Source organism: Mustela nigripes, chromosome X, assembly GCF_022355385.1.
Source record: "Mustela nigripes isolate SB6536 chromosome X, MUSNIG.SB6536, whole genome shotgun sequence".
NCBI classification, from domain to species: domain Eukaryota; kingdom Metazoa; phylum Chordata; class Mammalia; order Carnivora; family Mustelidae; genus Mustela; species Mustela nigripes.
This window is the reverse complement of record NC_081575.1, coordinates 63,615,129-63,625,814: the sequence shown is the minus strand read 5'-3', so window position 1 is coordinate 63,625,814 and position 10,686 is coordinate 63,615,129. Positions and strand designations below refer to the sequence as shown.

Genomic DNA, 10,686 nt, shown 5'->3' with positions numbered 1-10,686 from the left:
TGAGCCACCCAGGCCCTGTAGTATTTTATATACTTGTCTTAACCTCCACCCCTCTACCCTACCTTTTTACTAAATCCGCAAACTATTCCAAGGGAAGAGTGAAGAAAGAAGGAATGATTTCCTCATTTTATGTCAGTCCCACTTTAAGAAGCTTTTTATGATGAAAAAGTACACCTGTGTAAGTTTTATATAAAGCAGAGGGAATTTATAATGAACACCTGTGTACAGGTCACCCAGCTTCAACAATTAGTAACCTATGAACTGTATTATTGCATCTGTACCTCCACTCCTTCTGCCTTCTAGCACCAGATTAAAGTAGATCCCAGACAACCTGTCATTTCATCCATAAACACTCCAACAGGAACCCCACCTTTTGCATTTCTGTGTTCCCTACAAAAGGAAGAGCATTTTCATCTGAATGCCCTACTACCGGGAGCACATCAGAAGATGATTTCGGAGGACCTACTGTGTGCCAGATATTGTGCTTGGCTCAGGAGGTTCTGTCTTGAGCTAAGGAGGTACAACAAGTGGATGTACCAAGCCACGATGTTCCAAACCAAGAATTGCTACAGTTCCAGAGAGGGAGGATGCGGTGCACGTGGGTACCCAGGAGTAGGAATAAAATTGCACTGACTGAATTGAGCTAAATCGGTTTTCTCTCAGGGAGACCCGGAGTTTGAAGAGGCCGTGAGACACGGGTTCTCCAGCAGGAGGCGCTGCAAAGGCGGGAGTGCGGTGGAGGTGCTCGCTCTGATGGGCTTCTGCAGGAGACCATAAGACAGCAACCGCGGGTGCAGACTGCAAGCAAAAACTCAGTTTAATAGGCAAGCAGGTCTCTGAGCGCCAGGGCCTGAGAGGGGCTCCAGGGTTCAGGTGTGGGGCAGAGGCGTGGAGGGAGCTGGGCAGGCTGAGCACCTGCTCCCCAGGTCATCTTAACGCTACCGGTTGCCCTTGATTGCCGCCAGTTCCTGCTCCAGAGTATCTCGGAGCAGGACACAGGACACAGCAAGGAAACACCTGTTTCCAACAAGAAAAAAAGTGGGAGGAAGCCCCCACCGGGCTTCCAACGGCCTCTTATCGGATTTGCTCTCAAGAGCCTTGTGAAAGCGCGCCCAGAACGCCAGTGGAGATCATTTTTCAAAAAGAGCACTTTCTATTTCTTTCCCCCCATACTTTTCTTAAGCTGCAAACGTCCCTTAAAGAAAAAAAAAATGTCTTCTTTCCTCCGTGGGGTTTCCCGCTCCTCCCAGACTCCTTAAAGACCCCGCCTCGGTGCGGGCAGGGACCGCTACCACCCCCATTCCCAAATTTTGCGACTTGATTCGCTTCCGGAGTTTTCACTTCCTCAGCCCCCACCCGACCTACAGGTGGGGAGTGGAACTGGGGATGGGCAACAGAACAAAGAAACCAAGTAGCCCTAGTCCCGGGCCAGGCGCCCTTTCTGCAGTTTTCCACCAGCTGGGGAACAAGAAGGGCTCAGCAACGCATGAACCCCCAACTCTGGTCTCAAGCTACCTTCCAAAAGCAAGGAGCCTGAAGACGCGTGGGAGGTGGGAGCTGCCCCCTCGCAGCCAACAGACCTCCACTCAGCAGGCCTGAGCGGCCGTGGGCGCCGACAGTCTCCACGCGCTGGGCTCCGTTATTTCATCAGCAGTTTCAGAAAAACCTGCCAAAAGCAGTTATGCCTCACTGCAATGTGTAGCTTTTTCCTGCCATTTTTTTTTTTCATAATAAAAGAGGGAGTGAAGCTCGCTAGCTCTCTCCTCCCTCACCCCCTCCCTTCCAAAAAGAGCCAAATGGATTCAAGGGGGGAAGAAAACCCCACACACCAATCTCTGAGGGGATGCCAGTGAGGTGTGGCTTGTATTTAAATATCCAATATGTCAATGTAAGGGGAGTGGGTATGTATATAAAGTGCCGTTTGCATCTGATAGCTCGACGAAGCCAGCTATGAGAGGCCTAGGGAGATGGATGCGTAGGGGAAGCGCCACTTTGACTGCGAGCAAGGTCAGGAGCTCGCGGCCCCGCCGCTGAGAAGTTCCTTGGACGCGAACAGACGTCGACTGCGGCTAGGCAAAGCGCGGAGGGAGCGAGCGAGGGAGCGAGCGAGAGCAGCGGAGTCGCCCGCGCTCGCTGAGGGCAGAGGTAGTTCGCGCCCCGCGGCCCCGGCTCGGCCCCGCGCACCCTGCCATGGCGGAGGTGGGGGGGGTCTTCGCCTCCTTGGACTGGGATCTACACGGCTTCTCCTCCTCTCTGGGGAACGTGCCCTTAGCTGACTCCCCGGGCTTCCTGAACGAGCGCCTCGGCCAGATCGAGGGGAAGCTGCAGCGCGGCTCGCCCACAGACTTCGCCCACCTGAAGGGGATCCTGCGGCGCCGCCAGCTGTACTGCCGCACCGGCTTCCACCTGGAGATCTTCCCCAACGGCACAGTGCACGGCACCCGCCACGACCACAGCCGTTTCGGTGAGGACGCGGCCGGGAGGGACAGGAAGCCCGCGGACGGCTCTTTGGGGAGCCAATGGCTGGAGCTCCGGCTCGGGGCCCGCGCGGGCCGCCCCAGCCGCCCCAGCCCTGTGCCGTCCGGGTCCGTCGAAGCGGGAGACAGCCAGGGACGCGGGCCAGGAGGGCTCAGACGGCGCAAACTTGAGCCGCGCGGCGTCGGGGCGCCTGGCACCTTCAGACGCTCTCGGGAGGAGGCGGGGGCGCCTTGAGGTGCGGCCTCTCTTCGCCCCACTCCACCCTTCTTCCCTCCCCCGTAACCAGGGGATCATTCTAACCCGGGACGCTGCGCTTAGCGTGAAAGCAGGTGGAGCTGGAGAAGGGGTAGGAGCACCGGCCTCCCGCCCCGGGGAGGCCAGGGACGGTGGCTGGGAGCGGGGCCTCGCGGGCAGTGGGCTTGGCCGATTGTCTGCAGCGGAAGCCTTCCTGGGCTACGGAAGGGGTGGGCGGGCGGTCCGTGCAGGGATCGCTTTTGGCGGACGGGAGACTCGGCAGCCGGCAGCTGTGGCACCTGCCTGCCTCTGGCTTTCTCTGCCCAGGGTGGAGGCCGATCCCAGGCCGCAAGGCATGAGCTGGGTATTGGAGAAACTGGGGACGCCTCCCGCTGTCCACTCTGGAAGGGCACGACCCTAGGATAGCTTTTGCCTGGAAATACCTCTGGACTCCTTGCCTCACGGGGAGGAGATGGCCTGGGCCCGCTCCCAGCCCCAGAAACAGGTGTCTTCTGGGCCCAGGACCGGAAAGGCACAGCCTCCTGACAGGATTTTCTCGGCTGGACACCCGGCAGATTGTTGAGAAGGCATAGGGGCCTGTCTCACATTCAAAACATACTTGGTATAAACCTTGATGTGGGATGGAGATCATTAGGTTTCTAAACAAATGTGTTCATTCCTCAGTAATTTGGCCATTTTAATTTTCAATTTCCTATTCTCTACTAAACTGTAATTCAGGTGGTGTGACAGCTACCTTTACTTGGGAGATCCATCCCCCAATGCCCTCTACTTCTTCCCAAGAATCCTATGGCCAAAGGACACCTTCTATCCCTAAGCCAGTAGGGGGTTTTGCCAAACTTCAGGCATGATACCTGTTCCGTTCTTTAGCCTACCCTTTTCCCCCATTCTTCCCCCCCAAATCTCCCCCAACCGCCTTTTCCCTGCCTTGCTACAGTGCATCTGGAGTGCATTGTAAAAGGTGGGGCGGGGGGGCGGTTTTCAGAGGCCAGTTCTTGGGCAAGGCCAAGCCTAGCAACCAACTTAAGGTCAGGGCTGGTCTTCCTTGCTGGGAGCAAGCAGGAACCCTAATGAGGTTTATGTCATCTTGGAAAAAGATGCTCACAGAGCTGGAGGACAGTGGGTTGTGTGTGAGGTGGGAGTAATGGAAGGGTGCAGGTGTCTGTATTAACTTTCAACAGGTCCTCCGAAGGGTGATGGGTGTGGTCAGGGAAGAGGGAGTATGAACTTGGCTCCTTTCCTTTCCATCACTCGTAACTTTGCAGTTCCCTTTTGTTCCTCAAAGGAATGGGACTCCCACCCTGGTCTCAGAACCTCCCAAAGCCTCCCAGAAATGGCCTAAAGATATTGGAGTAACTCATTCCTGATATGTAAAAAGAAAAATCATGAAGTGATGGAGAAATGGCGGGGTGGGGAGCACAGCAGAGATGCAGAAACTATGAGCTTGGCTTCCAGCATCTAGTGTTTGTCTGACTCTCTGCCTAAGCTGAGCCCAATAACCTACAAGGTCAACATAAGTTAGTAATAGGCTTTTGGGATAAGTGGTCTTTAATTACCTCTCTAAGGACACATCTTGATTTCTTTTCATCTCTCAGCCCTGCTAAGAGTAAGTTTAAGGAGAAAGTGAAGGAAATAAAACTGGCAGGAGGAAGGGATGTTTTCATTGCCACTTAACCGACTGCTTCATTTTTGGTTTTGCCTTTTAAAATAACACTGCCCGAAACCACCTCTGCACCACCTTTTCCCTTTCCTCCTTCCCTGGCTTCCTGGCAGTTCCATGTATTTCCTGTAAAGGAAATGATAACTAGTCAAAGCTGTCTCTTTGTAACCTCCCCAGCCGACTTTCAAACACACATTTAGTCTTTCTCCCTTTAGCTTTTGGCAGAGAGAGAGGTGGCGTTTGAGTTTGCTTACTCTCCTCCCTCACATTTGAGTTAATCAACCAGGGTATTCAATAAATTGAAACTTTAGCATTCCATAAGTGCTTTAGCAGTCCACATTCCAGCAGGGTAAAGTAGGCCAGACTTAAGATATAAAATATTATAGATTTCTGCTTGGGGGGAGGAGGTAGTCTCTAAAGGCCATGTAAAGTAAATAGCTATTTGTTGTAATTGGAGAGCAGGGCCCCTAAGGATTACCCTGGAATCCATGTGTTCAGAATGAGTCGAGTCGGGCTGAGCCCAAGAGCAGCCACGACTCCGAATAATAACCTGTTGGCATAGCCTCAGCTCTCCCTCCCCCCCACTCCCTCTGCAATCAGTAGTCAGGAGTATTTCTGTCTCTGCTTGGATGGTGGCATTTACACGAAGTTTGCAGGGGTACTGACATTCCTGAGGGGGCACCTGTGGACTGGCAGAACAGAGCTAGTGGGCCAGACTGGTGGAGAGGCCTCCCACCAGGTGTGATGGAGCAGGCTAAGGAAGCTGCTGTAGGTTTTGAGCAGTCTGGTTCTTATTTGTCGAGATGCCAAAGCAGCACTGTCTTAGCCCCAGAAGTCTGAAAGGATAACTGAGGGAGCCCAGGCAGGTCCTGGAACCAGATTCGAGGACGCATTAGCCAGCCATCTAGCGAAGTTCTGGAGCAGTGGAGCTCAGGACAGAACTGTTTTGACTGAGGCCGGGGGAAAAAAAGATGTAAGAAGAGTCTGGAGATTGTCAAGCGAGGCCGGAGCCTGAGGTGGGCAGGTCAGGATGAGGCACAGTGGAGGGAGTGAGAGTACCAAGGACAAACTGGCACTTTGCTGTTAATAGTCCTCTCCAACTGTAACAGGGAAAATGTGAAAATGGCTCGTTTTCTCTCTCCCTTCATGCTGGCTGGGATTCAGGAGGTTTAGGAATATCTGTTCCATCGTCATGTGCAACTGGGTTCCCACAGTTTGAATCCAGCTAATAGGAAAGTTGGCAGAGGAAAATGATGCCCTAGACAGCCAGGCAGGGATGATTCCAGCTGTTGGAGACCCCTGTTATTGGACACAACCCAAGTGACTTCCTGTATGATCTGTCCTTTGGCATCAGGGTGAACAGAGAGTTGGAGAAGAACTGTGGTGACTCAAATGGCCACACCTCTTGTGTTTCATGATTTGTTCTCACACCAGGTCTTGGACGGTGAGATCACAAGCTGCCCTCTGCTACTTAATGAGCTCAGGATGGTCAGAGACATGAGATACTTGGGGAATGAGGGAACTAAGACTTGAAGCTCAGAAACGATTTGTCTAAGCAAAGGAAATACCCCAAGGCTCAAGCAGCTTGGTGTCTCTCAAAGTTTAGCACACAGAGCTGAAACAAGGACCCAGTTTCTTATTTCCCTGCCATACTGGCCACTCACCTTTGAACACACTCCTGTTTTTCCAGAGACATCTTTAATCATAGTAGAACGAAAAATAGCACTCTCAGTGTGGTCTAAGGTGGAAAGGAGTGGGGCAGTCTCCTCCTTTTGGCCAGTTACTAGACCTCTATCCATGCAGCCTTTGATCACATTAGCTTTTTTGTTTCTTTGTCTCACATTAGCTTTTCAATAAATTTTAATTTTTACTTGACTAGTTCTACATCAGCGTTTTAATATCCTGCATCACCCATACTGAGCTTACCTTGTTCAGTCAAATCTCCCGATCATTGTTAGAGATGTTTTGCTAAGCCACGTCTCCCCATTCCAAAGGTGGGCTGACTTGTAGTTAATGAAAATGCATGGAAACACAAAAGAATAGTATGTGTTTTCAAGTAAATATACATGGTTGCTTGAAGTGGGGAGAAGGATGGGAGCAGAGTACAGAAATAAAAAGAAATAGATGAATATAAAGCCCTTGCACAGGCCAATTATGATAATAGGCCCTAAGATACAGAGTATGATTAACTCAGCTGTCTGCACTTGAGGCTCACCATCCATTCCCCAACAAAACCCAAACACAAAACATCTTGAGTAATCGGGACCAAAGCACAGGACTTTACATTTATTCTAATTAAGGCTTATTTTGTTGGAGTCAGCTCATTTTCCCATCCTCCTGAAATCTCTTTGGATTTTGATTGTGTCACCTTCTCAGCTGTACAGTTCCTGGAACAAGGGTAAGCGGCTCTCCTATGTCCTCTTACAAGTCATTTATTAAAATGTTAAACAAGGCAGAACCAAAATCAGACATTTGCACAATGCAACTAATGGTTTTGATCCATTAAATCACTTCCTGCTTCACCCTTACTTGACACGAGCTATTTGCCTTCTGCCACCGTCTTGTGTCAGTTCCTTTTCCCAAAAGTCCTTTCCTGTATTATAGGAGTTAAGAACAGGCCGACTGAGAATAAAACCTAAGGGAGTTTTATGTCAGAGGCCATACAATGGCCGCGGACCTTTGCATCCTTCAAAGACATCCAAGTGAGCTGTGGAACCCCCCTAAAGCTGCCACATCCGCACATTCATCCACCAGCCCAAATCACTTCTCAGGAGACTAACCACTGGAGGTTTGAATCCAATTTCAGAATCAACCACGTATTTTTTAAGTAGTCTTTAAGGATCCATTCTACTCCCTATGTAGATCACAGAAAATATTATTACCCTTAAGAATTGCATTTGGAGGGGCGCCTGGGTGGCTCAGTGGGTTAAGCCGCTGCCTTCGGCTCAGGTCATGATCTCGGAGTCCTGGGATCGAGTCCCACATCGGGCTCTCTGCTCAGCAGGGAGCCTGCTTCCTCCTCTCTGCCTGCCTCTCTGCCTGCTTGTGATCTCTCTCTGTCAAATAAATAAATAAAATCTTTAAAAAAAAAAAAAAAGAATTGCATTTGGAGGGTAAGAAAAGCAACCAGATATGAGCTCATTTCATATCTTCAGATGCCTCTGTGAGTCAGTCATATCAAGTTTTGGTCTGTATGGAAAACATGGTTAAAAACCAGAATATCAAAGGGGAATCTTCTTGACCATTCTGTCTATAACTGTAGAGTAACAGATGTACTATCTTGGGACAAAACTGTAGTCCTCAGCACCACCAGGATTTAAGTTCTGGGTCCTTTTTCCCTCTTGGAAGTTGATTTCTTTCTTTCTCCAGCTGCTGCTGGGTACATGAAAACATTTTCAACTCCCCACCTCTAACCTTGTCAGCTAGAGGGATGTTTCTGAATGTCTTCCCAACTTTCCCCTTAAAGTTGCAACATCTAACATCAGTGTCAAGTCCAGTACTACCTGCCAACTGTGTGCCATGGATAAACTCAAAATTCTAAAGAGACAAGAGGAAACTGACAGGCTTGTCAGCCTGAGACTGCCCTGGCTGAGAGCGTATTTTAGGAGAAAGCTCTTGCCAGGCCCTGTTTTTTTGCCTTCTGCCTTAAGAGGGAGACACAGACTTAGTGAGTGGACTGTATGGCCTTTGTTAGAGTCAGCCATGGGTAGTTGACAGTCTCATGTGGCTTTAAAGACCTGGGAGCTAAGAGGGTGCAAAACAAATGCAGCCTAGAGGACAACAAGGAACGCTGTGTGCTCTGTGGGAGAGGGAAGTGACTTTGCAAAGATACAGAAATCTAGCTACATTCTTCCATTTTGAAAGCTCCCCTCCCATTACTCGAAATGATGGTATTAAATAGTACCTTGTAATTATGGAACTTTCATAGCCAAAGCCTGCCCCTGGTCTCTTCCTCGTAATGTCTCTGAGTGTTGAGTAAGAGATTGTTTCACCCATCTCACACAGGGAAAAGCTGAGGCCCAGAAAGACTGGGTATATTTTCTGAGGTTCCATCCTTGCTTCAAAAGATGGTTTCATAAGGTAACTCAACGAAGGCATACAGGGCTGCCTCCAGTTGGGGATCAATGACTGGTAGCTCACGTCACCTGCACAACTCCCTCTGAGCTCAACATCGCTAATAGAAATGGCATTCAATTTTTTGCTCTAGGAATCCTGGAGTTTATCAGCCTGGCTGTAGGCTTGATCAGCATCCGGGGAGTGGACTCTGGCCTGTACTTAGGAATGAATGAGCGAGGAGAACTCTATGGGTCGGTAAGTTGAAGGTTTTCTTTTCATCAGAGGCTATCACCACCAGTGTTTGGACTATGTAAGGCAAAAACATAAAACACTGACCTAGCACATGAAATACTTCTATCAACTGTGAGGGATCAGTGCCTTACAGGAGCTTGCTGTGTAGCACTCAAACTCCTTCTGTTCCCAACAAAACATAAGCTTCTCTGTGGCAACTTTGCTTTCACCTCTTCCATTAGACAGCCAGCCAGCCTGGCGATAACCATAAACTGTGCTGGTTTGTCAACCAGATGGTGAGGGCTTGGGGCATTTACACTCCTGAGGGGCACCTCGGAATTTTAACGAGTACTTGGAGGAGTGGCAGACAAGCTGGCACAAAAATTGGCAGTGGAAGCACTGGCCCTCAGATTGAGATTCTGAGATTGAAACCATAGTCCCTGACTTCCAGACTGCTTCAGCTGAATCCCAGAGGCCAAATGAAACACACAAATGAAGAGTGAGGGTTCTAGGACCTGGTGACAGCCCTAAGTCCCCAGCTAGGATGGTGTTGGCTGCAGTACATGTTCTCTATTCTGGAAACTAGCCTAGAGCTGGGGAATGGTGAGTGGCTTCACTGATCTTAACCCTTTCAGGGGATCCTAACTCCTGGGTTTTTTTGAGTCCCTGAGCATGCTTTCTGGCTGCCTGCACCCCAGGAAATCAGAGCATGTTTTTCCCTGACACCTAAGAGATAGGCCTGACCCCAGCACTCAGTATTGGCCACCCCAGCAAGTAGTATGCCAGCTGGATCAAGTGTGAGAAGGGACAAAGACAAGAGACCTGCCTTAGGAGCTGCTAGCTTGCGGCAGCTAGATTGGAGGAACTTTTCAAAGAGATCTTTCCAACAGACAGGCCTGAGACCCCTCATTAGGAGAGATCATAACTCACCTCCTATGGAGCTTTAGATGGATCCCAGGCCTTTGCCTGTTAGTTCGCGTGGTTGACTATAATCTCAGTGGATTTGACATTGTTTGCCCAAAGTAGGGAGAAAATTCGGGTGCCAAAGGAGCATTAGTAGGCCATCGCAGAAATTCCCAGGCTCAGAGAGCCCAGCGAGGCCATCTCCTTCAGTCTCCTGCCTTCAGGAGAGATCTCACCTGAAACATTCCTGTGCGGTTCCCATAAGAGGATGAAGGCCATACAGACAGGACTGTTTTGTGCTATTTGGAAAGAAGATGCCTTGAGAATACGGGGAGATGGGATGGAAATTTTCAAATATCAATGTCCTATTGCTATTTCAGCAAGCTGGGATGGGAGAAATCATCATCTAATAGGCTCTGCTTTATTTTCTCACCCTCACAGAAGAAGCTGACACGTGAATGTGTGTTCCGGGAACAATTTGAAGAAAACTGGTACAACACCTATGCTTCCACCTTGTACAAACACTTGGACTCGGAGAGACAGTATTATGTGGCCTTGAATAAAGATGGCTCACCCCGGGAGGGATACCGGACTAAACGACACCAGAAATTCACTCACTTTTTGCCCAGGCCAGTAGATCCTTCTAAGTTGCCCTCCATGTCCAGAGACCTCTTCCGCTATAGGTAATGGAACCCTAGTGTGACCTTTGTGACCCCTGTACTCTAGGGCCACAGTTGTCTCCACAAGCACCATACTCATAGCTTCTCAATCCTCTTTCCTACCAGTTTAGATAACAGAGGAGCACTTCCTGTTCAACTAGATCCAGCTGTTCTCTTGTTCAAAGTGTATATCAAGGATGGGTCATTTGGGGGAGGGAAATGGGTGGAGGGGGTGGGCTAGAGGGAATCTTGTATATACTATTTCCTTTACTCGTGTTCTTCCCCCTGAGGTGGCACAAGAAAGAATGGGGGCCCTTGCCAAGGGCCAGGGTTATCTTGCCCTACAATCTACCCAAATACTTTGACAATGGGTAAATGAAAGACTGAGGAATCTGCCATGGATGCTATATACAGAGCCTTGGGAAAGTCTCATTAAAAGCCTTGGGG

The 10,686-nt window shown here is 49.8% G+C and overlaps 1 protein-coding gene across 1 annotated transcript; it reads left to right on the top strand.

Annotated features, from left to right (window-relative positions):
• Nucleotides 1-2,114: 2,114 nt before the first annotated feature.
• FGF16 (fibroblast growth factor 16) lies at nucleotides 2,115-10,267 on the top strand. The gene is made up of 3 exons (XM_059385687.1): nucleotides 2,115-2,464; nucleotides 8,598-8,701; nucleotides 10,022-10,267. Exons 1-3 carry the CDS (start codon nucleotides 2,191-2,193, stop codon nucleotides 10,265-10,267), a joined length of 624 nt encoding a protein of 207 aa, XP_059241670.1. The 5' UTR covers nucleotides 2,115-2,190.
• The last annotated feature ends 419 nt before the right edge of the window (nucleotides 10,268-10,686 follow it).

Coding starts and splice junctions, on each gene's coding strand:
- FGF16 (XM_059385687.1), top strand. CDS start 2,191: ATGGCGGAGGTGGGGGGGGTCTTCGCCTCCTTGGACTGGGATCTACAC. Junction 2,465..8,597: donor CCACGACCACAGCCGTTTCG/GTGAGGACGCGG, acceptor TTTTTGCTCTAG/GAATCCTGGAGTTTATCAGC. Junction 8,702..10,021: donor GAGGAGAACTCTATGGGTCG/GTAAGTTGAAGG, acceptor TCACCCTCACAG/AAGAAGCTGACACGTGAATG.